This window comes from Candoia aspera, chromosome 2 (genome assembly GCF_035149785.1).
Source record: "Candoia aspera isolate rCanAsp1 chromosome 2, rCanAsp1.hap2, whole genome shotgun sequence".
In the NCBI taxonomy this organism is placed as follows: Eukaryota; Metazoa; Chordata; class Lepidosauria; order Squamata; family Boidae; genus Candoia; species Candoia aspera.
The window spans coordinates 12,063,776-12,091,242 of record NC_086154.1 but is presented as its reverse complement, the minus strand read 5'-3'; the positions used below and the strand labels follow the sequence as shown (position 1 = coordinate 12,091,242).

Genomic DNA, 27,467 nt, shown 5'->3' with positions numbered 1-27,467 from the left:
GGCTGCCCTTGAATTATTTAATGGTTCCTGATGCAGAGGGGAATCCACAGGGCACTGGCCTGCTTCTGTATCAAAGTGATGAGCGATGCCCTTTCAGGGCTCACAAAACCCACCTCGTATTTATGCACAGACTTAAAGAGTTGGCTCCTTGAAGACCGTGTCCTCTTTACTCTTATAAGCCAGCAGGCTGGTACTTTATCTTCCAAACAGTCCTGCAAGGCGGGCAAGGCTGAGAGAATGATCATGACTGGTGCAATATTCCCCTCCTCTGCTTCCTTGAGCATCAGGAGTTTCTGAGGGATGATTTGAACCAGGCTAATTTTAGTCTGCTGCTCCAGTGATTTCTCTTGTGCTGGGCCGCTAAAATAAAACAAAGGCAAAACACGGTGAATGGTGTCGTGGTGCAGTTAAGAATGAAGCATCCAAGAATTGGATCCACTGAACTGGCCTTCAGGCTTTGGAGGGTCTTTTCTTGCACATGAGTGACATAGAGCCAACCATCAATAAGGCTGCACAAAGCCTGTCCCTTTTAATGTTACCGGGACACCTCAAGAAACAGCAAAAGCTCCCCTCTGTCACCACCACAGAGAAGCAGCGGCATCTATGGGGAGGCGGTCAGAAAAGTCAAGTTGGTGGCGATCAAATCCCTGACGCTTTTTTTCCTCTTATTGCACATACTGCTCAGAGTCCCCCCGTTAGGGGGAGATGGGCGGTGAATAGATTCATAAATAATACATAAATAAATAAATAATGCATGTAAAAAAGGATCGAGGCTTGGATCACACAGTTGGGGACACCATCTTGACTTTTTTGACCATCTCCCAAATGCCACTGAGTGAAGGAGCTGCGCACCCCCGGCCTGCTTAATTCAGAAGGGGAAAGGATGCTGTACAGGTAGTCCTCGCTTAACAGCCATTTCTTTAGTGACAGTTTGGACTTATGATGGTGCTGAAAAAACTGACTTATGACCGGTCCTCATATTTATGGCCGTTGCAGTGTCCCGGGGTCACATGATTGTCATTTTCGACCTTCCTGGCTGGCTTCTGAAAAACCAAATCAACGGGGAACTGCGTGATATACTTAACAACCACATGGTTCACTAACACCCAGGGCGATTCACTTAACAACCACAGAAAAGGTCGTAAAATAGGGTCAGATTCACTTAATGACTGCTTCACTTAGCAACCAAAATTCCGGTCCCAATTGTGGTACTTAAGCAAGGACTACCTGTATTGGGGCCAGTCTGTGTAAAATGCAGGCCTTCATCACATCTGAGCAATTGTCTCTTGGATTCCCATTGTTCGGCAGTGAGCGATGCATGGGGCTGGGATTAACTGGTTGTGGCAGAAGGGAGTAACACTGATTTAGAGGAAAGCTGAAGGCTGAAAGCAGAACAACATTCTGTTTTATTAACTGGAATAAAATAAAGGCAGGCTTCTGGGTTTCTGCCCAGCCAGGCTAGGGCATCACCCAACAGGCAGGGTTGGAACCACTGAGCCAAGCTCCCACCAAATCCAAGAACTTAGAAAAACATAATATTGACTAAATGAGAGCCAGTTTGGTGTAGTGGTTAAAGGTACTAGGCTAGAAACCTAGCCCAGCTGGGTGACTTTGGGACAGTCCTTCTCTTTCAGTCCTAGGAAAGAAGATTAATGGCATCAAGTCATTGTCAACTCTTAGCGACCACATAGACAGATTTTCTCCAGGAGGATCTGTCCCTCACCTGGTCCTTCCAAGTCTCTCAATGGTTCCCCCATTACCAAAATAACTGAGTCCATCCCTTTGCTGCTGGTCGTCCTCCTCTTCCCTTTCCTTCCACCTTTCCCAGCATCAGAGCCTCCTCCAGAGATCCGGGTCTTCGCATCGTGTGTCTGAAGTAGGATCATTTGAGCCTGGTCATTTGGGCCTCGAGGGAGATCTCTGGGTTGATTTTTTTCAATGATCCATCGGTTTGTTTTCTTGGCTGTCCATGGTTATTTTCAGGAGTCTTCTCCAACAAGGAAGAGGCAAGCAAGGGCAAAGCACTTCTGAAAACCTTGCCAAGAAAATTGTATGGGCTTGTCAGGAATCAGGATTGATTTGAAGGTGTGTGTGTGTGTGTAGTATTGACTGAAGGAAGATAAGCCACAACCAAAAGAATTTCAGCTTATTGATATAACGGAGAAACAACCTTCCAGCCTTCTTGGGCCGTGCCTTTTGCTGGGATGTGGGAATAGAGCAGTGCTTCTCAACCTTAGCAACTTAAAGATGTGTGGACTTCAACTCCCAGAATTCCCCATGATGGCTGGGGAATTCTGGGAGTTGAAGTCTACACACCTTTAAGTTGCTAAGGCTGAGAAACACTGGAATAGAGAGATGCTACCCATGTAATACATAAGGGCCTGTCCCCTCTCACGCCAAGGCCATGACATTGGTGTTTCAGCCCTGTGAGCTTTTGTTGTTGTTGACATTTTCATGCTTCATTTACTCTCCAGAAATCAATTTTCGATGTTCAGATGTGAGGGAAATCCTTTATATAACCGAAACCACACCACATGCCTCCCACGTTCAGAAGTAACTCAGGAGGGCTTCCTAGACCACATGATTATCTGAGTCCACGCTAGGAAGCCTAATTAAGCCCGTTCGTTTTTTCCTTCCCCAATATATGTCCAGAATTTAATCCCTGCAGCATAAAAAAAAAGTGCTGCTAAAACTGAGTAGCTACCTTATTATTAATATGTTGATTGTTTTTTTAAAAAAGGATGTTTAGCTGCTAAGCAATGTTCTGATTTTTCAGGTCAAACCCCTGACAACAGAAGCGAATGCATCACACAATTTGAGAAAGGGGCCTAGTTGCACAGTAGGAAAATATAATATTTTTCCTTTAGAACTTTTGATTCCCACTTCTGTATATGGCAAAAGGATTGGGGAAGCCTGAGATGCACAAAAATAAAAGGAAATGGATGAACACTAAGAATGAGGGAGAGCATGCTCCATGAGCATGGAATACCAAATGGGAAAAGGAAAAATGGAGAGGAAAATTTAATCCTGCATGGCGTCACTTTATGCTGCAGGCTTTTGTTGCAGCTTATATTTGAGCTGGGTTTTCATAACACACAGCCCCACAAACTGTCTAACCATATTTTAGTCTAGCACAGTGTTCTTCAAGCTGGGCAATTTTAAGAGGTGTGGACTTCATCTCTCAGAATTCCCCAGCCTGGGAATTCTGGGAGATGAAGTCCACACCTCTTAAAATTGCCCAGCTTGAAGAACACTGGTCTAGCATGTTAGGTGAATCCAATCTACATAGAAGTTTTGTGGACCCAGGTCACTGGATTAATTTAATCAACTGCATTTAAGTTAACTGGGGTCATGTGAATACAATCTTGTTCTCCCTTTGGGTAACAAAAATTACAGTGTGTTTTGCTGAATATATGCCTAAGGGCATTTTCATGCAAGAATTTTGGACCTGTTTGAAAGCAGCTCTGGGTCTTGAGGCTGTAACAGCATTAGCAGTGTTAGAAGGCTGAGCTGATTTGTTTCCAGCTCAGCCGATATATGGTTGAAACCGCTGCAGAGCTAAGGTTGATGAGACACTGGGGTTGTGTTTTCCCCATAAAGAAATGGCTCCTGAGCTTCAGATCCTGTAAAGTGGAGATTCTTAACCTCTGTGCCAAGGATCTCTTTGAGCATCTGATGAAACCTAACAGATCTCTTCTCAGAAAAAGATTTTTAAATGCATAAAATGAATTATGTAGATATAGATTGTGAAAAAAGGTGAAAGGTCCCCTGTGCAAGCGCCGAGTCATGTCTGACCCTTTGGAGGGATGCCACTTTTGCGACATTTTCTTGGAGTGGTTTGCCATTGCCTTCCCCAGTCGTCACCTTCCCCAGCAAGCTGGGCACTCTGTGCCATGGGAGGCTGTAGACGTAGATTGTGTTCCACAGGAATTATGCTCAAATACGGTTATGCATATTGTATGGAAAGCATCTTTGCAAGGTGAACGGTGTGGGCTGCTATCTGTTACACATTTTCGGAGAAAAAGGAACTTCCCACAATCAATTGTATGCTGGTTTTGCTTTTTTAGGGTGTAATAATTTAAGATAGATTTTAACCAGCATTGTTGGAGTCTAGAGGCTGTCAGTTACATTGCTGTCTACCTTCCTTACTGAATGAAAAGCTAAAAAATAAAGTTGTAACATTTTTCCCATCCAAGTTCATGGACCCCGCTGAAATCTACCCAGGACCCTTAAGGGGGTTGTTGACCCCCGTTTAAGAAACTGTACAGATTTCAGGGAGAGAGTCACGTCAGCCTGCGGTGGCAAAAAATCAGAAGTCTGGTAGCGCCTTTTTCCAACAAACAAATTTTATTAAGAGGCTGGAAGAGCAGCTTCTGAAAGCTTATGCCGTTTAATAAATTTTTATATGTCAGAAAAGGCACTACCAGGCTTCTGACTTGTATGGCGAATGCTACCTTGGCAGACTCCTTGTAGTCCATGCAAACCAACCAGGTGTAACTCAAGAGCTGGTGTAACTCAAGAGCTGGTCAGGAACGCTAACCTACTCTCCAGAGCTTGAGGTGGAGAATAACAGGCAAGAGATAAATTGCTTTTATCGCAGATACCAAGAAGCTATAATAACAAACATGGGTACTCCAGGATGTAGCATGTCCTCCAGGATACAACTTCTATCAGACTCAGGGTCTAAATCCTACATCTCTTTCTCCTGTCATTATGTGGCAATGGTGCCATTTGTGGCTCAGCCTTGGAGGGGGACCACCTTTGGGAATAATCCCATCGGATCTTAACCTCTAGCTTCTGGCCTCACTAGCTTCAGCCCTAACACCTTTGTTTCCTTTTCTGTGGAACTGGGGTGGGGAAGTTTTGTGGCAGCCAGGGGTATCCCCAGGGAGGGTCAGAAAAGTCAACATGGTGGCCGCCACCATGTGATCAAAGCCCTGTTCCTTTTTTACATGTGGTGCCTGGTCTCCTCTCGCCGACAGAAACTCGCTAAATAACTTTGGGCCAGCCATGCTATCAGTCCAACCTGCCTCACAGGGTTGTTGTCTGGAAAAATAGGAGGAGAGAGTGCTATTTGTACACTGCCTTGCACTATTGAATGAAGGCAAGAGAATATAACTAAGTAACTCAATATAAATGCAAGAATAAGTAATACGGGGTTGATATTTAAGAGCCATGAAAGGGAAAAAGGCAGAAACTTGGGCTTTTAGGCAGAATTACACATTTATGGTGGAAGCCTTTGTGTGAGACCTGCTTGCATTGAGGAGCGCCTTCTCTTGAACAACCTCCTCCTCTTCCTCTTCCTCCTCCTCCTCCTCCTCCTCCTCCAAGATAGGGCCAGAAAGGAAAAGAAGAAGGGTTTGTAATCCAAAAATAGGTCTGAGAGTGTGAATGTTTTGGGGAAGCCTTGAGGCTGCAGTGAGAGGCAAAACAGACAAGATGTGCCAGCGTAGAAGAGTACTGAGGAAAGTACTCTTTGAGTACTTTGAGGAAAATATGTGGCAACGGTTGGTAAAACGTGAACTTCGCTTGGGAAAACGGAAGTGTAAGAAAGAAAGTCAGGACTGCCCCGCCTTGATTCTCTTTGGTATAAAAGGTGAGGGAAAGACCCCGCCAGGCTTTTAAGATCATAGCCTACGTCCGTTCTGTATTTCTGGTCATGCCTGTTTCCTGACCTGGTCTACCTTGAAGGGCTGATATCAGACCTTATAGGAGGCATTTGGTGTTAATGCCAGGCACCACTTTGTTCGTTTTTATACAGCAAAACCTTTTCCAGTGGTGGTTCTGCATTTATGGACTTGGACTCCAGATAGAAATGGAGCGCCCTCGTTCCCTCGCGGAAACCACTGGGAGAATCAGAAAGACTGAACATCCATTTCCATGCGATTTTCAGTGTGATGGTATTAGATCTCTGTTTCTGGCCCACTGGTTAGTCAGAAAGCAACTTGGGGAGGTGGTGTCACGTTGCATTTCTCTGGCAAACTTCGGGGCTCAGATGGGAGGGGCCTCAAAAGCATATCCCCCCACCGATAGATCTTGCTTTGGAAGATAATTCAAAACTGAGAAGGAAATGTGGGCTGAGCTAACCTTCGTATCTGTTTCAGTTGCTGTTTTTATCCGTATCTTGAATGCTGGAATGGTGCAGCAGATTGCAAGCTGCCTATGTAATCTGCTGCTAATGTTTTGGAGTTCAGGAGTTAGGTTTTAAATATCTGTTGCATTGTGTCTTGGATGCAGAAAAGATCAGGTGGGGAAACTGAGTGTTGATAGAGCGGGAATAAATATAACCGCATTGCTGTTGATCAAGGTTTCCTTTGCTGAGAACTGTTTCTGGCTAACATACAGGTAGTCCTGGCTTAACAACCATTTGTTTAGTGATGGTTCAGACTTATGACAGTGCTGGAAAAAACTGACTTATGACCAGTCCTCACACGGCCATTGCAATGTCCCGCGGTCCCGTGATCACGGTTTGGATGCTTGGCAACTAGTTCACATTTATGACCATTGCAGCATCCCATGGTCAGGTGATTGCCATTTTCAACCTTCCTGGCCAGCTTCCGGCAAGCAAACTCAATGGGGAACTGCGTGATTCACTTAATGACCACCACAAAAAGGTCATAAAATTGGGTCAGATTTGCCTAATGACCACTTCACTAAGCAACAAAAATTCCAGTCCCAATTGTGGTCATTAAGCAAGGACTACCTGTATAACTTTTCAACCGTCTTGTATCATGGAAATGGGGTGGCTCTTTTTGTGTTTATTCCTGTCTCTCTCTTTGTTTCCCCCTTTAGGACTTCCTGATTCTGCCCCACACACCTCTCCTCCACCCTACAACACCCCTCTGCAGCCTCCCCCGCCCCCTCCCCAGGATGCCCCCATCCCTGGATACAGTGATTCCTCTGCTACAGCCGTGCATTCGGGCACGGCCACTTTGCCCCGGCTTGGAGGGGCTGCTACCCTCCCCCGGCCTCCCCCCACATCCGCCACCCTCCCACGCCCACCCCGCCACCATTCTGCCACCCTGCCCCGCCTCCCCCCCGACCCCTACATGCAGGAAACTCAGTTCAACGGAGCCGCCCAGGGCTACGTAGTGCAGACGCATCCCCCCGTTGGGACCCTCCCCATGGGAGGCTACATGCATCCAGGGTATCCAGTCCAGCTACAGCCTTGCACGGCATATGTGCCAGTCTACCCTGTAGGGGCGGTGAGTATTTATGCTCAGGTGGGCAACCGTAGAGGTTCTTGGGATTGTGTGTCAGTCTGGGACTTTCGCATTATCCTGCAGGTACGAGTCGGTGCCGATGTAACAAGAAACCATGATTTCTTGCGTTATGACTACAGCCACCACGCGCCCTTTATTACAAAGAGCAGGCCTTTATTTCAGAAAGCTGTCCTTTGGATTGATTCTTTTTTTTCAAAAACTCACTTTCGTCATTTATTTTGGCTGTTTAACTTTTACCATACAAATGGTACCACTGAATGCCTGGTTTTTCACATTCATGGGAAAAACATGGACACTGAATTGTCTTTTTGAAATAAATCTACCTACATGGTTTGATTTTAGATAATTTTATTAGCAGATGCGTTTTTGTAGAGTTTTTCTTGGCTTTGCTCTGGAAATTTCCTCTGAAAAGCAAAATCGTCAACACAAGCAATTAAAATGTTTCTGAACCTCATTCCGATTTGCCCCTTTTTCAGGTTTGTCCTCTATTTTTCCCCAGAAAGTATGGTCACATAGTTATGACCAAGCCCCACTGGGCCTTGAGTCCTCATGCCATTTTCTCTCTTGTACGCCAGAGATGGAGCTTCGAAGCAGAGCGTCCTGCTTTTAAACTACCCAGTTTCTTGCGACATCTGAACCAGGAAGTGTTTTTTGTGGAAGCTTCTTCCGAAATAAGCTAGTGTCTGTAACCAGGGGTTGATCTTGGCATTTTCTCATTGAAAAAAATGTGTAGTTGGACCAGGCAAAGCCTCTGATAGTCCAGCTGGTGGCTAAAAGGCCTTCAGGAAATCCCCATGCAGATCATCAAGGCAATATGAATCTCATGCTCAGCTTGATTAGTAAAGGACAAAATTCCTCTGAAACACAGCTGTCGTGTTTTTGAGGAATAGTGTTAGCCCCTTACTAACAGGAGCTTAAAGAAAGCATAATTTGTCCTTTATGCTAAGCCATTGTTTCTTTCAACCGTGTTTCTTTTGCTAGAGTTAAAAGTGACTTGTCTGATGCAAAACACTGAACCAGAAGCTGCTGTTTAATTTAGAAACCCCAGCGGCTGGATGCAGACATCCTGCTGGGTCAAACAGCCTGAGCACAAGATGTGAATCCGTCCATTTTGGTTTCCAAGCTTGGTTAAAAAAACCAGTGGCGGCTAAAAACAATGTGTGGATGTGGCCAGCATGTAGGCTGGGGTTCGTCTGGGAGCAGTTAATTCAGCTATTCATCTCCTCTTCTTGGTGCAGTTTAGGGGAAGAAGGGCATGTGAGAATTCATGGACTGTAAGAGCTAAACCATGTTAATCTTGTTGATGTGTCTAGGCCTTTGTATGGTTCCTGACACATATTAATTATGTGCTCTTTGTAGGTGGTGTTTTCTCTTTTTGTATGTGGAGCAAACAAGTTCCTTAAAAAACAGCTAATTTGTCTTTTTCTCAGGCCCACAGTCAGAAATGGAGAGGGGGGGGGAGCCAAGGGGGCTTCTCCAAACAGCCAGCTAATAAATGCAGGCAGCTTAATTGCACTGAAAGTTGATGAACAATTTTTACTACTTATATTTAAAATGCCACTCATTCATTGCCCTTCATTGACCAGAAGTTTAGAAGGCAAGGGAGTTTCTCACCGTTAGCAGCAAAGATCCACTTGACTTATTTTTGCTCTGCTTGCTATTGCCAGAAGCTGCAGATGAAGAATTGAATTTTTGCTTGCTTGCTCCTCTCCCATTAACTATTCCCAGTTGATTTATTTACTGTACTGTTGTACATTTATAACACGGTTCTGATCATTAGGACATTAAGCCGGGACCTTTTTGGGTGCCTCCAAGTTTAAAACATTCATTCATTCATTCCTCAGTTCAGTTCAGTTCAGTTCACATGGCCACCCATCTTGTACAAGCAATTCTGGGTGAGGAACAGCGATAAAAACATCAGTATAATCATGAAATAAGAATAAACAGCAAAAATAGAAACAGGGTGGACAAGACCATCAACCTGAATCACAATAATAGATTCACCTGACTTCCCAACACCCTTGCCTAGGAGAACAGCCAGGTCTTAAGGGCCTTCTGAAAGACAAGCAGGGTCAGGGCCAACCTAATCTCATGGGATGGTGTACCAAAGGGTAAGGACAGCGGCAGAAAAGGCACACTTCCGGGGTCCCAGCAGATGCTATTCCTTAATACAGGGTTCCTCAACCTTGGCAACTCTAAGCTGTGCGGACTTCAACTCCCAGAATTTGCTGGCTGGGGAATTCTGGGAGTTGAAGTCTGCACAGCTTAGAGTTGCCAAGGTTGAGGAACCCTGCCTTAATAAATGAGGCCTGGCGTATGTCCCTCCTGCCAGATCGGATGGGACAGGTAGAGACAATTCGAGAAAGACAGTCCCTGAAATATTCTGGCCCCATGTCTTGAAGGCTTTTATAAGTGACAACCAGCACCTTGAATTGCATTTTTCATTGATAAAAATAGGACAGGGCACCAATTTCCAGCATCATCTTTATTTCCAAAAATCCCTCTTGACCCCAAATGGGCTCATAAGCTTCCTAAGCAGCTAGTAACCATGGTCAGCTGCATTTCAGTGCTGTGTTTTGAAACGGACACAGAAAGAGAAGAAACATAAGCAAGGCAATAGGGAGAATCCTGCCCTGGAGGGGGCTACTGGCAATTGTAGGTACAATTCTGATCCATTGCTGCTTTGTTAATATGTGTCCCGCGTGGCAGCTCTTTTGTGATGAGGCAAGCTGCTGCTGCTGAGGGCTCACAACATGTTTTCGAAATTCGAAATACGGCCACCAGCCTCCCAAAGCTGAGGATCCCTTGCTTAGTGGAGGCTTGAACCCAGCCAGTTGTGGTTTATTCAACAAACCACTGTTAAGCAAATAATAGCCTAGTGCAATGTGTGGAGCATGTCATAGTGTTGGCTGTTATCTACACCACTTTCCCCAGCCTTGTGCTCTTCAAATGTGCTGGGACTACATCTCCCGGAATCTCCAGCTGTTTCCCAGGCTGATCAAAGAATTGCATTTCAAACGTAGTTGTAGAAAACAAGTTAGGAAACACTCTAATACCTTGACTAGCAGCAGCTTTCCATCATGGGTTCAGGCAGGGTTGATTTTGAGCTTTGCCCCACCCCTGAGATATCAGAATTTGAACCTGCAATCTTTTGCCTGCAGAATCTACCACTGAGCTACTCCCTGGGGGCTGAGGGGCAGGCTCAGGATTGCAACACCCCATGGGCAGCCTCAGGTGGTACCTTCCATGAAATATTCTTCCACTTGATAGTGCTGAATGCTTCTTTCCTTGACTTTCCCACCTTAGGAATTGCTGAATGCCTTCAGCTTCCTGCCTTAGTAATTGCCGAATGCCTTCAGCTTTTTGATTCTTGCTTCCAGCCCTACCCTCAGGCCAACCCACCTCCTCCACCGACTCTTTCCACGGCACCGATGACGCCTGGCATCGCCATCTTGGAGCCTCGGCGCCCACCACATGATTACCTCCCCATTGCTGTTCTCACCACCATCTGCTGCTTCTGGCCCACAGGCATCATTGCTATCATCAAGGCTGTGCAGGTGAGTTGGGTATGCCTGAATACAGCAGGTGTACGGCAGATGGGTTTCTGAACACAGATACTCACCAGGATGGGCGTCCAGGACTTTCAGACTTGCAGGATTGATGTCCGCCTCGCGGGGTAAACCAGATAGGAATCACAACCAGATGAGCTAATTCTACTTTATGGTAAAGCTACATTGACAGAACCTTGCAAGTACAATTCTCTCTCCCTGCTCCCTTCTCCTTTACAGCCCAAGAAACTAGGGAGGGTCCCTTCTGAGCCTCTTGCCCTTCCCATTACCCAGCCGTGGGCTATGCTGCCTCTTATCTGAACATTCCCTAGGCTGCGTCTCTGGGCCCAGTCTCCCAAGGTCGTTCCCACATACCATTACAGGTGGCCATTACAGGTGGGGGCTCCAGGTGACAGAAGAAAGAGGAATGGAAACTAGATGTGACCTCTAATCAGCAGTTTTCTCACTGCTGCTTTATAGGATGTTCTGCATTAAAAGTATCTGGACTGGAAGTTCAGTTTGAGCCTTGGGTCCCGTAGCAGCCTGTGATGATGGTGTATTGAGTGGGACGACAGCCTAAATGATAACAGTACTGCAAATGCAGTGGAATCTAAGCATCTTTGTTGTCAAGCATCTTTACAGTACCAAAGTGATCCAGGAAATCTTTCTGGAGTAGGAAGCCCCCTTTCCAGACCTAGAAACGTCACAAGATGGAAAGAATCTACAGCAGAGAAAAGGAAATGGATTGAACATATGGCGGGTGCGCTCCCTCTTCACGTCTGGCTGGCATTCCTCACCTCCCACGCATGTACACATTTTGTAGAGTCAGTGGCTTCGTTCTGAAAACAATCCAGGGCTTTGAGGAGACAGGCAACCATTTTGTCATGTTAGAAGGCCGTGATGTGCTTGCCTCCATCTGAGGTGCTGAGTTCACCTCAGTTTGTCTGCTCATAGGATGAATAGCGTGTCAAACTGGTGCTTGGCAGCGGCTGAGAACACTTACTCAGAGGAGGTGGAGAAACCATGTGGAAAGATGGTAATGCTAAGAAAATGCACTTGAGTGTCAGATGATTGCAGTGGTGGAAAAGAAAAATGATTTCAAAGGGCATAATCGCACTACAGACTGGCTTAGGCTGCATTCTTAAACATGCCTAATAGGTAATAAGCGATTGGACACAGCAAACTTGGTTCTCATAACAAGTGTGTAGAACTGAGGCCCCAACAGAAAGTACAGGGGTACCAATATGACTACAGACACTTCTGTACCCCTCTGATCTTTTTACATATCCATTTCTTTAAATGTGCACATTTATTTCTAATTTTAAAACATAGATAGGAAGCTGGCACGCCGTGCAAAGCACCCGTTGTCGACTGATTCATTTTAAAGAATGCCTGCAAGCTTCCTTAGAAAATAAAAATGATGAGTGGGAACAATACAGTGTTGTGTTTGGATGGGTCCCCCCCCCCACACAGAAAAAGGACAGGGTAGTAGTGAATTTTCTTTGGGAATGACAGGCACGAGGGGGTAGTAGGAAGCACTGAAACCATGTTTTGCTTTGTCAGTGGGCAAGCTGCCCTTTTGAAGAATGCTCGGGAAAAGTTCGTAACATACCAAATATGCCAGCAAAGACGGGGAATCCTAGATGTAGCCTCCTTCTAAGAAATACTTTTTCCAGAAGTATCTTGGGGAGATGTAATTCTAGTCTGTTGTTTATTCCTTCATGTCAACATTATCAGTTCTTCTTCTGAGGTCTTTAAAGGGGTCAGGCCAGTTCTAGAAGACCATCTGCGATATCTAGATGGTATCTAGATGGTGGTAACTTACTGCCAAAACTGGAAGCTCTGGGCCAAGACCACTAGTTAGGGAGCAAGATGGAGCTACTGCAGCCATCCACCGCTTATGGAGTCCCCATAGGAATTGGCTTGGGTAATAGGGGAACAAATTCAGCAGAGCCCTTTCCTATGTTGTTATTGCCGTGGCATAGATTGGGATTCCACCAGCTTTACTGCCTTTCTGGGAGCTGAACTCCTAATATATCTGGAGCAGTGTTTCTTAACCTTGGCAACTTGAAGATGTGTGGACTTCAACTCCCAGAATTCTCCAGCCAGCCATGCTGCCTGGAGAATTCTGGGAACTGAAGTCCACACATCTTCAAGTTGCCAAGGTTAAGAAACACTGCTTTACAAGATCGCTGTAGGAAAAAAAATAGGAGGGAGGGTTATGTATGCTGCCAAAGTGAAGAAAGGAGGGATGTATATCCAGCAGAGGAATAGCCAAGAAGCTGATTGATTAAATTTTGCCACCGCCCATCTCCCCCCAAAGGGGGGACTCTGGGCGGTTTACAACAAGGATAAAAACATTAAAATACCATAATAAATATAAATACAAATATAATATTAAAGATAAATACAGTATAAAAACCAGATGATGATACTAGTTTGAATATCACCCATGGGTATCTAAGAGGCCATTTTAGGGTGCTAACCATCTCCAGGTGTGATTACTCCCCCTCCTGCCCCAAGCGAGGTGGCAAAACCAGGTTTTTAGTTGTTTTCGGAAGGCAAGAGATGGAATCTTTCTTATCTCTGGGGAAAGAATGTTCCAGAAGGCGGGAGCCACTGCAGAGAAGGCCTGCTTCCTGGACCCCACCAGATGGAATTCTCCTACAGACGGGGTCTCTAACATGCCCTCTCTGCATGATCGGGCGGGATGGGTTGATGTAATGGGGATGAGACGGTCCCTCAGGTACCCCGGGGTCCCATGCCATGAAGGGCTTTAAAGGTGATAACCAACACCTTGAAGTGCACCCGGAAGCACACCAGTACCCAATGCAGCTCATGAAGCAATGGTCTAATATGTACTGATCTAGGGGCACCAAGAATAGCCCGCGCAGGTGCATTTTGCACCAGCTGTAGCCTCTGGATACTCTTCAAGGGTAGCCCCACGTAAAGCGCATTGCAGTAGTCTGTATGGGAGATGACCAGGGCATGAGTGACGGTGCGATTGTCTTGTTCCCCAACAAACTTCCCTACAGAAAACTAACACGGCAGCAAGAATTTCCAAAGTAGATGCTTCACTTTGACGTGATTATTTTTTATACGCAGGGAGGAGTCTTACACATAGCGGAAGGCATGGAAAAGCACATTCCCCTGCCTGCAATCTATAAATGAGTCTTCATCTCTTTTGCTCTAGCCTTTTCAGTACATCGAAGAGCATGCTAAGAGAAAGGGAACGGGGAGGCATATTGTGCGGTGTGCCCAAAGTGGTTTGCAGCTGCAGTGCCAGCATTCTCCCCCTGTTCCCACGTTCTTTGTTCTCTCCATCAGGTGCGGACTGCGGTTGCCCGTGGCGACATCGTATCGGCAGAAATTGCCTCCCGGGAGGCCCGCAACTTCTCCTTCATCAGCCTGGCGGTGGGCATTGCTGCCATGGTCCTGTGCACCATCCTCACAGTGGTGATCATCATCGCCGCTCAGCACCATGACAACGACTGGGACCCCTAGCGACCAATCACCTCTCTTCAGCCTACTCCTGTACCCTGACAACTGGTCACAACCGCCCTGGCAACAGCCGCCCCCGGGGATGGTCCTTGGCAACCGCCTCCCCTCCTTCTCCCCCGTCTTTGCCCTTGCCGACACTCGGAATGCTTGGCAACCCTTCTCCACTGGCTCCCCACCCTCCCCCATCATCCTTGGCTGTTGTTGGCCTTGCTAGCCGTACCAACTCAGCAAATGACTTCCAGGTGATGCCATTCAGACGTGCTCCATAAGCTAAGGCTCCTAGCAAAATGCTTGTCCTCCCATCCGTTCCTTCCCAGAATACGTTGCTTGCTTCTTTCCTTCCTGAGGAGTAGGCTCCGCCTTCTGTGACCAAGCGATAACCATCTTCCTCCCACTGTGTTTGCATGCCTAATGCTGCCCTTTTATGGACCAAGGCACCAGCGCGGTCTTGGTGAAGCCCTGCCTCTCCGACCCCATCATGGCTTTTATGCAGGTTCGAATGCTGCACCTCGTAGTGCTCGGCCACTCGTCCCCTCCCCTCCCCTCCCCTCCATCTCACTGCTCCCCTCTCTCTGTGGGCACTCCATCGTTGCAACAGCTAGAGGCACCCAATATTTGGAGAGCCTGATTGGCTTCCTCCTCATTTTATTTTAGCTGTGAAAGGAACCGTTGCTTCCAAACCAAGTGAAACAATTACCGTCTGTAATTAGGAAGGCATATATTTTCATACGCTGTTTAGAGATGTCGCACTCGGTAAACACGTAAGGAGTAATCCACAGCCTGTTTTTTTTTTTTTTAAGATGTTCCATTTTGTAGGGCTTACGCAGTGCTTCTCAACCTTGGCAGCTTGAAGATGTGTGGACTTCAACTCCCAGAATTCCCCAGCCACCTGGCTGGGGAATTCTGGGAGTTGAAGTCCACATATCTTCAAGTTGCCAAGGTTGAGAAACACTGGTTTAAAGCTTTATTCTTTTTATACCCTTCATTTCACACCACTGTCCTTCATTTCTTCCTTGGAAGTGAAAGTTATTTTTTAAACTCTGTACTTAGTTTGATTCCTTCCCATCTGGTTCCGAGTTCTTCAGTCCAGGTTCTTATGTTATCCTGACAACATTCTTAGCAGATGGGCCTATAGAGTTTTGTTGCCTTTTAGACTTTTGCTACTAGCTGATATTCAGGCTGAATTATGCAAAGCCACATTAAACTTCAAAGGAAGGAAGGAAGGAAGGAAGGAGGGAGGGAGGGAGGAAGGAAGGACATTACAGTCATAAGAATCGCTAGATAATACTTTGATAGCAGCCAGCAAAATACTGTAAGAAAACATTGCAAGATCCTTTCTAAAAAGACCGAAGGGGTGAGTTGATGAAAAGGAGGTAAGATGCAGCAAAAGATCTAACTGTCCACTGATAGGGGGATCCAACATGCCTGTTTCTAATAAGCAGGTCATGTCTAACCATGAAAATCCAAAGAAAGGTTCCAGGGAAGATGTTTTTACAGCATCCTATGCTAAGTAAAGGAGTGAAGTCTGGTCTGAATGTGGTGGTGAGACAATAGGATGACCCTTACAGATCAAAAAATATATATATTTTTGCTCCCCTACTTTAAATATTATCCAGCAGGTAGAACCAAGGTAGTACATTAGACAACTGGGTTTAAGCAAGGTTTGGGTTCCTACTTGGCTACAACGCTTGCTTGTATGATCATATCTCATCCTAACCTACCTCAGACTTACTTTAAAAAATGTAATAAATAGAACAGCATGGTAGTAAGCCAAGAGATGGAGCGAGCTATCCTAGCTTATTGCTGCTAGCTAGCTTTTCAGGGAGAGGTTTGGGGAAAATATTCAAAATTGCAACCCACGCCTACCTTCTGTAATCAAACAATGGTCCGTAATGGTCTGTAATCCACCACTTTTGGGGCGTGCACACTGAGCCTTAGAAACATTCTGTGCGATGCACTGGATAGGGTGGCAGAATCTTACTTTATCCTTTCCGCCTGGAAGTGAATGTAGGACATTTTTGAATACTTTTCGACGAACGTCCCTGCAGGTAGTAAATTAGCATAGAAGAGAGACCGATGCGGTCTTTTTGAGGTGCTAGTTTATTACATGCAAGTAGCTTGATATAAACGGGAGAACGATTTACAAAAACAACTCCTCTAATTTAGAAATGGACACGACACAATTCAGACTTCGACACACCTCATTCTGTGTAACAAGTAGCCCAACTCTAAGTTGCATTGACCAAAAATGGTTAGGTGGTTTAATGGGCACTCAAAACTATGTTTCAGGGATCAGGCATGGGGAGGCTTCAGTGTAGAAGCATTATTTCTCATTTTTAAGGCCTCCCGTCGTCTCTAACCTGTGCCAAATCTCATATTGTCATATGAACTCCCCATTCATTCCCTCCTTTTTTTTTCCTTGGATGTTGGACTCTATATTCTATCTCTGTTTGCAAGCGACATGATTACAGAATCTGTTACTTAATAAAGACATTTGATTGATTCCCAGCATCCTATGTAATTGTATTTAAAGCCCATTGTGTCCCAGAATGGCTTTGTGGGCAATTTGTCAGAAGAGGTAGGGCCTTTTCACTGTTTTTTTTTCTCCCCTGCTTCTGGCTGATTTCAACTCCTGCGTTGACACCCAGATGGATGTGAGCAAGTGGAAGGTTCAATATCCCTCCTCTCACCCCAATCAATCTTTTCTCACCTCCTCCCCCACTCTCCCCCCTTTGGCTTACCATCCCCAATCTGAGTTTTCCAAGTTCTGTGGTCTCTTAGGAGATGGTTGCTTAGAAACAGCAAAAAGGGATATGTACAGATTCAAAGCGATTGCTGGGCATGTGACTGCCCTAAGAGAGCAAGCAGGGGACTGGAAAAACCTATAATAATAATAATGAGAATGGGAGATTTCAGCTTTGCTTCACTTACAGCAGAATCTCCAGCTGAGCATCTCACCTGCAAGGTTTTCTTTTAGTATGGATTCTATATATTAAGATTCCTTCCTCCCCGTGCAAGCAAGTGCCACTCCCAAAATTCTGCATTCGGTATAAATTTGCACATACTTTGCTACTTCACTTTTGTTTCCCACATGTAGGTTTTCAAAATAGCATTTCTCCTCAAAAAGGCATGGAGACTGTGCCCTAATGGGCCACAAAAACTACCTTTCAAAGCAGCCTGAAAATGCTGCTGCTTTCCTGAAAATGGAGTAATTTAGTCTAATTTGTCTAACTGTGGGAGGACCCCAAATCCCCTTCAAACTTGAAAGCCTTATCCACAATGAAGATCTTTCTTTTCTGCTCCTCCTGTGATTTTATGAAAGCAATGTGTTTTCCTGCTAATCTTCACAACTGCAATGGCTAGAAATTTGTCTTGAAAAAGCTCTGCATTAAATATAAAGCCTAATACTTTAAGGACAGTGGCTTCTATACAAAGTCTCAAATAAAATCCCTCAGTTTTGCTTGTACAGTGTGATCCTAGAATCACAACATACGTAAAGATTTAAGCATGAGTTGTGGGGAAGGAATAGGTGAATTGTCATCTATTTTATCCGCCTTACTTCCAATTGTCTCATAAAGGTCCTCTTGAATTGTTGAGATTCTACTAAGTGCAACACAGATATTTCTCATTAGGATTAAACAGTTGTTTATTTTAAAACCATAGGAACTGGAATGCCAAGGGCCAATTTCACATTTACGTAGCAAGCCTCTGTGATAGCACGTGATATATTCAGTCTAGTTTTCCATATGTAGGAAAGTCAGAGTGATAAAGCAAATGGGGCTGGATTTGGTGCAAGGATGTGGAAGTCTAAATCCTGCCCAGCCATAAACTTCATGGCGGTGCACACCAGCTCCTTCTCTTTGGTTGCCCACCAGAATCACGGTGAAAATGTGACCCACGAATACTGACACAGTAAAATTATTTTATTCAGGCAAACATTTTCTGCATGGCCTGAGCCAATCTAGCATCTCGTGCCCGGATCCGCTCCGTAACCCTTTCTAGTTCCCGGCGAGCCGCTCGGTTTCCTGGCTCTACTCGCAAAACCCCCTTCAGATCTTGGACGGCCCCCTCCAAGTCATTCATCGCATCGTAAGCCAAGCCCCGACGAAACAGGGCCTTGGTGTTGGCTGGCTGGAGCACGAGAGTCTTGGAACAGTTGTGAGCAGCGTTGGCCGGCTGGTGCAACCGCAGCTGACAGGCAGCCAGGTTGGTGTGAAGCTCTGCCTTGATCTGGTCATAATCTGGGGGAGGGGCAGCCACCACGAGCAGGCGCAAGGCCCTGGCATAGCGCCTGGCAGCCGCACCAATGGCTCCCGCCCGGTACAGCTCACCGCCACGCTCTTTATTGTTGAGAACCAAGTCCCACTTCTCACTTGCGCTCATCTCCCAGGAGTCCTTGGCCCCAGTGAAGCCTGCCAACTGGACGGTGATGGTGCCGCCTTCTGTCAACCTCAGTTCAGCCTGCTCCCCTGCGAGCATGGTTTCCAGACCACGGTCCACCACGCCATCCCACTCGTCATCACCTCCACCCAGCTCTACTTCAGCCCACCTGTGGGATGGGTAGCTCAAGGGCCCTTCACGACTGGCCTCAATGAAGACCTGGCAGATGGACCCTTCCTTTGGTTTATCTAAACCTGTCCCAGCCTTCAGAACCAGCTTGACAAATGTGCCATCTGGGCAAGCCCAACACACCCCTGGCTGGGACAGGATGGGAGGCGGCCGGTTCTCTTTTACCTTGACCCCAAGGTTCTTTTTTCCATTCCCAAGAGATGCATCTTGGATGTTTTTGTCACAGCTGGAGGATCTCTGGCCTGGCTTCTTGCCCTCTTCCCGTTCTCCAGCAGTCTGGCTCTTCAGAGAAGCTGACTTTGAGCTTGCCATCCCTTTCTCCTCCAATATGAGGTTCCAGGTCCAGTGACGAGAAAGTCCTGGGTCCCCCAAGAGAGAGAATGGGAGTTATTCTAATGCTGAACTGCTAAGGAGACCATGGAAAGATGTTCAACAACTGAAGAATTGACATACAGAGGTTGTATTCCCTGCAACCCTTCAAACAACCTAGATCCTTCTGGGGCTCAGCCCTTTGTATGGTACTAAACCAGGATTTGTTGACTAAACCAACTGACTAGGTTTGTAAAACATACTAAGCCACAAAACATGGTTCATGAACTGCCATGGTTGGGGTTACATAACACTACACCAGAACCAAACCAACCACATTAGAACTTCATATACTGTGAGAATCAACCAAAGTAATTTGGTGGCTAGAGGGGTGGATACCAACCCAGTTGCTTTTTCCTGCAAACCCCACCTTAAGGTAAAGTTCCACTGTGTGATCTCAAAACAATAAAAACAATTCCCGCCATTCAGTTCCATACCTGTAAAACAGGAACAGCAGCAGCTTAAATCGTTAACAGCTGTTCTGAGAAAAAAACGAAGTTGACAAAGCCTAAGAACGGATTATAGGAAGGACAAAAACCTTAACAAGGATAAAGAAATCCAGTCTTTAATGTACAGGGTTCCCTGCTTGTCCTCTTCCTTTCATTACCAGTTTTTTGTCCCTGCAGTATCTGTTGACATTTGCTGCAGTTTCTCCAGACAAACAGAAAACTCATCCTCCTTTAACAATATCACAGCACATTTACCAGTGGCTTCGTAACCCTGGCATTTAGTAGCTAATTTTTAGCCTATCTCCTCTGTCTGTCTTTTCTACACCACACATACGCACATCTTACACACCCAGGAACAGAACAGGGTCCCCACCAATCCTCCATCTACTTCCCTCGCACATGCTTTTCCAACAGATCACTCCTGTGCCAAAGGTATTGAGTGTGTGAAAGTCCGATAAACCCTACATCCCCCCCCATGCTCCCCCCCCCCCCGGTTAGGATTTACCGTCACATCTCCTTTCTCACACCTCTTACTCAGTCCCCATTCTCAGTGCAGGATGGAGAAGATGGCTGTTGATGAGATTGGGGTGCAATTTAGCTTCTGGCTCCGTTACAGCCTCTAATTTCGTTCCACCTTCCCCCCTTCTTTCTCCTTGTAACGTCATTTCCTCAGCAACCACCTGTCTTAGCAACTATTGTATGTTGAGACCGTCCCCCAAAAGAAGCCACGATAGAGGCAGGCAGGCAGGGGGAAAAATAAACCCTGGAAAAGTAGGGAAACCCTTTCTAATCGCTCCTCCCCCATAACAGGTTTGGAGATTCCTCCACCATTTATGGTCTTCTCTTGATCTTGAAGGCTCACTAGGGAGCTTCTGACCAAGGGGTCCGGCAATGGAGGTTTAGCAATGACTTTTAAGAGGGCATGGCTTTGAAAGATGAACTCAAAAGGTCCCTGAGACTCCCATCGTGTTGTGATACGAAGCTGAAATTCTGGGGCATCCTTATCCAGGAGAAAAGTCCAAAGAAGATAACAGGGCTAAAGTAGATGGTTGGTTGGCATGTTGGTTGGCTGGTAAGACGTTAGGGGCTGGGCCTGACCAGTGGTCTGAACAAAAAGCTTCTTTACAATTTCAGCCCATCTCCGGTGATAACCTGTAACTCTTCCAAGGACATTCCAGCCATCTCTTCTCATCTATCCATTTTATCGACTGTCCTCCTTTTCTTTTACTCAGCCTTGACAAGCACAGCAATTTTTCTAGTCCATCATCTACTCACGTCACACCCGCAAAGTGCTGTGTATCAGTTTCAGCTTCCTGATCGTTGTCTTAAGAGAACAGTCAGTGTTTATTTCATCCAGGCTTAATGGATTCTTCTTCCTATTCATAGTGCTCTTCTTTGTATGCGTGTGTGTGTGTGTGTGTGTGTGTGTGTGTGTGTGTGTGAGTGTGCGCCTTTATATTTCATACCTACATATATTTATATTTCATACTTATATATATTTATGTTTCTGAACACACATGCAGGTACGCACACACGCACACACATTTATAAATATATTCTGGTAAACATACTGCATAACCCAATCCGGTTAGACTGATTAATTGATCTTTCTTTATTTTTTTACGGTTGTGCTGATGCCAGGAAATGTCTTGTATAGATTATTTTACTGGTAATATTGATTTATATTTTATTGTTTTACCTGCACATTAAATAAAAATAGTTAGTACTCCTCCTCTTAGTAACCATCAATACTTCACCAGAGCCTTCTGCTAATTCTTTCTAAACATCCAGCTTTTGCAGCCAAACATTGCCACTGGAAAGCCAGCTGGTTGAATTATCCCAGACTTTGTTGCCACAGAAATATACCTATTGTTCAAGACTTTGCCTAAAGTTGCCACTTCATTCCTCCCTAGGATTAATCTCTTTACTCCTCCAGCACACAGTCTAGCTTTACCTACTCTTGACCGCCAGAAATCAAAATGGCCATCCTTGCTTCTTCACCATGATCAACTTGAGGTCCACTAAGTACAATGGCTGACATCACCCCATTTTTTTCTCTTTCTATAAGGGACTCTTCTAAGCCTTCTCTACTTTCAGCCAACAAAGTGATTGTATTTGCACATTTCAGACTGGGAGCATTGTAACTTCCATTTGATTTCAGCAGTCATCTCTTCCAATCCTGCCATAATGGACTGACTGTGGACGTTAAACACACGTGGAGACAATGTGGATCACTCTCTCATCCCCTTCCTTATTGTGAGTCACGCTGTTTCTCCAAATTCAGTTTTTACAGGAGCTTCTTGTCATATATGCTATGTGGTTTCCACATTAAGAGTACAAATATCAACCAATTTTAGAATAATTAGCAAGAGATGTATGATCAGATGCATTTCTGTGACACTTTAGGGAATGGAATCAACCATTATGTTAAGGCATTATGTTTCCTCAACTATGGTTTGTTGACTGAGTCCAAACTGACTAGATTTGCATTCAGGTTCTGGTCTCCCGCTCAGCCATGGGATGTTCCCTGTGGGACTCTGAGCCAATCCCCTCTCTCAGCCCAAAAGATAGTGTGGTGCAGTGGTTAAAGTGTTTTAGTCCACCCTCATAGATACTCCCTGGCTGACTTGGGGCCAGTCACTCTCTCTCAGCCCAACCTACCTCACAGGATAGTTGCTGTGGGGAAAAATAGAAAAACTCTAGGCATGCTGTACAAAAGGGAGATACAAATCTAGTAAACAAGCCACAACTGCTTAATTCACACCAAACACCACAGTACCATGCCCCCTTCCCCAGTCATGAGAGAAAGGTGTGTGTGTGTGTGTGTGTGTGTGAGAGAGGGGGAGAGAGAGAGAGAGGGAGGGAGGGAGGGAGGGAGAGGGAGAATATACACAAGTATTTTCTTCATGGGAGACTTCTTTACATTTCAACAGATCAATAAATTACCACCACCACCATCATCATGATCATCATCATGATCATCATCATCATCTCCAAACTAGGAAAATGAATGCACTCTAGTGTAGATTTGCTAATACTTTAAAAGAAGGTTCAGAAGATTTATATAGGTCTGAACAGTGGGCTGTTCAGATGCTGGTTTTTCAGTTGTACATACGTAAAAGATCTGGATGTTCTAGTAGATCACAAGCTGAACATGGGCCGACACTATCATGCGGTTGCAAAAAAGGTCAGTGCTGTTCTGGAATGTACTAACAGGAACAGAAGTACAGTTCACAGAAATAAATCGACTAGACTTCGCAGGGAAGACTGTGTGACAGACTTCAGACGTTTGAAGAATCATTGTCATATAAAAGAGGGACTAAATTTGCTTTCTCTGGCTCCATAGGGCAGGGCTAGAATGTGGGTTGGATTCAGGGTAGATACTAGGAAGCATAGTGGTTGCTTCCTGAACTGGTATATTGACCTTCACTGGAGGCTTTTAAAGATCTGTTCAAACTGCTTTAGCAGATCCTGCACTGAACAGGAGGTTGGAGCAGATGATCTCCAAGGTCCCTTCTATCTCTGATGCTGATTTTACTCCCCTACGCCATGCATCCTTTCAACCATGCCCCATGATTTCCCTTGGATTAAGCATTCTGGTCCAAACTTGGAACGTCCTCCCATTTTTGGTTAGTATGAAACCAAGGTCATCTGGTGATTCCATATTCAAATTTGATGGGAAATGGCAACCCATCCAGGTTTGGAGGACACTTTCAGCTTGAGATAAGCCTCAGATCACTCTTAAAAGTTTGCCTGGTGGTGGTAGGGAGTGGAGGGGACACTTAATTGGCTTAACTTGCTTTATGTAGTATATATGCTTTCTGGCAGAGAATACTAAGACTAGATCGGGGGTCCCCAAACGTTTCAGCTCATCGAACCCTTCATGAAGTTTCAGATTGCTCATCAACCCCAAACATTATATGAAAATAATTTAATAAATACTACTTTAACTAATAGTACACTACTACTACTACTACCAGTAATGGATAGTCCCATTGACCCTTGGGGGTTGATACTGACCACTTTGGAAAATGCTGGACTAGATGGGGGGAAAAACAGAAAAACAGAAATCCAGAAATATGGCATAAATATATATATATACACACCACATCTAGAAAGACCTGTAGAAAGCGAACGCCTAACATAGATTTTTTTTTTCCAGACTTAAATTGGGGTGCAATGGCATGAATTTGTTCTACTTGAAGAATAAGGATGATGTTATTAAAGACAGCAGCACCAGGCTGGGTGGCTGTTGCCTGCAACACTCTAAGTGTGCCATCTCTGGACCTGAAGATGCAGGGATAATAAAACTACATCTCCCACAATGCATCTCTCCACCCTTCACATCTGCTTCCTCCCTTCCTTTCAACAAAGCCATTTCTGCCACACAAAGTGGGGCTTTCCAGGCTGACTGGCCCTGTTTCTTCAAGAAGATGGCATGACTCATATTTGGTGGTAGGTGAAGGGGTGCAGAAAGGAAAAGACAGCAAGGCAGCAATTCTGGGTTGGAGTGGGGGGTGGGAGTAGGGGAGGCTGGTAGGTGAAAGCAGAAAGCTGGGAAGACGAACCTCCGAGGCTGGCAGAAACGGGAAGAGGTTTAACCCAAAGACCATCTAGAAATCAGACTCCCTGCGTTGCTGAGAAACTCAAGCACCCCAAGTTTTGGGTGGAGCTGATAAGAACTTGGTCCCTGAATTTGGGAGAGAGACTAACTTTGCAAAGTGGCTTTTTTGCCCCTCTGGCAGCATGAATCACGAGGGCTACAGGCAAAGCGAAGAGCCTTTATTAAAGGAGTCAAGTCCTTTTATAGGGTGCAGAAACAAATGATGCATACATTCGGTACACATGATACGTCAGAAAGCAGCTAATCAAACAATAAAGGACACTGATTCCATGTGAGAATTGAACAGTAGAAAACATTGAATACAGATTCCGTTCCACAAGTGTCAAATTTATGGGTTACGCCACTCCCTCTCCCAGCCAGGTTTGTCTCTTTCTAAAAACTTGCAAGTGTATTCAAGGACTTTCCGAATACACTTTCTATTGTTCAGTTGCCAAAAAGGCTTGTTTTGTGGAGTGCTTGGTGCTCTCTGAGCCTTGTTGTTTTCTTGCAGATGGTTCATTGCCCACTGAAGATGTTGCCTAGTCTGGCAATGAAACGTCTGCAAGAAAACAACAAGGCTCAGAGAGCACCAAGGACTCCACAGTTCAACCCTGAGCTACAGATATTTGCTTCGAACGCTTGTTTTTGCATGTAAAAGAAAGAAAGGGATTTGGGTAAAAGGAAAACATGGTTTCTTGAATTTCAAAGAAGATATGGATGCCATGCTAAAATACTAATATAACCTTTATTAAAAAGCTAATAAGGAAGCCTAAAAATTCCAGGTAATACCCAGAACAGCTGCACAGAGGTGCCCGGATGCTCCAGGTCTTGTAAGGAAGTTCCTGATTTTTTTTCCCTTTCCAATTCAGCCTGCCGTTATGTGGCTAGGAAAATAGCAATGTCCTTGCGCCATGAGGATCTGGGGGAGCCTGCGTCAGCTTTCAAGGTGTACCAGGCAGGTGAGACAGATAGCCCATCTCCCAGTGGCCAGCCTCAGTCTGTTGGCAAAGTCTCCTTGGAGGAAAGGGTTGGGAATGCTGGGAATTGTAGAAGAGCACCAGGTTGGGTAAAGCCATGCTAGAGGCTAGAGGGCCCTGATGTACCTCACTGCTGTCTTTTCTTGCAGGCACCACCAAAAAGGCAGCACCATCTCAATCCATCCCTTACTCTGCCAGCCAGAAGGATCCCCATGCAGCTACTTCTGAAGTCAGAACCCAGAAACTAAAGTCCTGATGAAATAAAATAAAAAGGACAGCAAAGGAGAAAATGACGGTTTGTTTGACAAAATCCTGAGGGTGCAGGAAGTGAACAGACCCGAGAATCTCTTATTCTGTCCTCTCATTGTTCCACTATGAAAACAAACTTAAATAAAGAAGCGCTTTGTGTATTTAGCAATACTAGTGGGCATTTACAAAGGTGATTTGGTGGCTGATGGGGGTGTGGGCTTGCAGTGTAGAATTCACATAGATTCCTCTTTGACAGTCATATGGAGCAATCTGAGATTGGTAGGTTCAGAGACTGGATTTGGCAAAATGTGGTGATGGAACGGAAATACAGTACATTTTCTCTCCCTCAGAGAGAGAGAGGAGAGAAAAATGTTCTGTCCTTCAAAAAGAACCACAAGTTTACGGAATCTACTTTGTTATTTAATAGAACCTGAGATTTACTAAGCAAGTTTCAGGTAAAACAGTGGTGGACTGACATATTCTAAAGGTTGTTAAAGTTTTCATATTCAGTTTTGTTTTAAATGCTGCTCTATACTGTTACAGTGAATTTTATCTTCATGACAGCATACATTTATGTTATTTTTATTATTTATGTTACAATATTTAATAACCTCTGTTCTTTCATATCGTTATTTTTTTACATATACACACTTGTACATACATTCCTCTATTTAATGCAACAGAACAAAGTGAGAAAAAGAAAAAAGCAGTACAACAAAGTTTCTTCTCTCTCTCAGCAGCTTTGCTGCATTTTTTTGTCATAATTTGTTATGGTTGTTTTTCCTTTTAAAATATTTTACAAATCTTTAGTGTTTGAATTATGTTGTCATCCATCCAAAAATCTTCAGTTACTTGGAAGATTCTTCTTTTCCTTTTAAAATGTTCCTTTTAAATGCTTAACTTAAGCCCACCCAAAAGTTTTTTCTTATTGCTATGGGGGTCAAGTGCTTAGTAATATACAGTAATCGTTCAACGTTCCACCTACTCAGCACCTGAAGAAAGGGAGTAAATATATAAATATGGCTGCAACAATCTGAGAAGGTATTTATATCCTTCCTGTTAGGCAATGCAGGCCCACCGACTATACAAAATTTTAAAAAATACATGTACTGTATCTACAATAAGACACCAAGAAGGTTGTTACATAACACAGGACAAATGCCTTCTGTATTCCAGCCAGGGAAAAGCATAGCAAAACACCTAAGATTTTAACCCTGAAGTCTCATATACAGATATAGCTGGATTCCTGTATTCTGTAGCAGCTGAACTTCTGCATAGATACCACTTCTAATTTGCTTTAAAAGTTTTATCTAACTGCGCTGTGCCCTTGAAGGTTCTGTTGTGAGCCAGATATTGCGTGTTGGGGGTCAGGTGTATAAAAAAATCAAGCTTTGCCTTCACAGTCTGGTAGCTTTAGGATTGAGCAAAAATCTTTTGGACCTCGTAAGAGAAGAGTGCCTGGGAGGAATCTATTATTTGAGGTGACACACAAACCAGCCACACCACAATTTTTTCAGGCTTATGAGGAAACCTGAAAGAGTCTCCTTGGATGAACGGTTTTAAAGAACAGCAGCACTGAATTGGCTGGAATCTTGATTAAAGGCTTCAATGTTATGCTGCATTTCTGTATGCTTATGCATGTGTTGGCAGATACATTGATTTATTTTATGCCTCCCATCATTTTCTGCAACCCAGGATTGGGCGAGGGAAGCAAAAACATTGCCCATCCTTTAATACAGCAAGGTCTTAATTATCCACAAAATGTGATTTTGCAACAGTACAAAAGCAGAAGGGGAAAAATTGGTAGGTCTGTAACATTTACATTTATTCTCAGAAAGCTTACTCAATGCAAATCACAGTGAGGTTTGGTTACAGTACTGAATAGATTGTAATATAAGAAATAATGCTAATTAATTCAATTTTACAGATAAGAAAAATGCTAAAAATGTCCATTTGTTCAGAATGACAACTAGTGTATG

At 44.7% G+C, this 27,467-nt stretch overlaps 2 protein-coding genes and 1 long non-coding RNA gene across 3 annotated transcripts; 2 read left to right on the top strand and 1 right to left on the bottom strand.

The window, feature by feature from the left end:
* Positions 1-5,439: 5,439 nt before the first annotated feature.
* On the top strand, positions 5,440-14,436 carry PRRT1 (proline rich transmembrane protein 1). The gene is made up of 4 exons (XM_063292743.1): positions 5,440-5,596; positions 6,793-7,205; positions 10,604-10,780; positions 14,099-14,436. Exons 1-4 carry the CDS (start codon positions 5,440-5,442, stop codon positions 14,273-14,275), a joined length of 924 nt encoding a protein of 307 aa, XP_063148813.1. The 3' UTR covers positions 14,276-14,436.
* Positions 14,437-18,174: 3,738 nt separating this feature from the next.
* Positions 18,175-19,465, bottom strand: FKBPL (FKBP prolyl isomerase like). The gene has a single exon (XM_063296317.1). It carries the CDS (start codon positions 19,151-19,153, stop codon positions 18,200-18,202), a length of 954 nt encoding a protein of 317 aa, XP_063152387.1. The 5' UTR covers positions 19,154-19,465; the 3' UTR covers positions 18,175-18,199.
* A 4,558-nt stretch (positions 19,466-24,023) lies between these two features.
* Positions 24,024-25,660, top strand: LOC134492183 (uncharacterized). Its single transcript, XR_010067392.1, has 3 exons — positions 24,024-24,114; positions 25,132-25,221; positions 25,389-25,660. It is a non-coding gene; the product is annotated as an uncharacterized LOC134492183 (long non-coding RNA).
* Positions 25,661-27,467: the final 1,807 nt, after the last annotated feature.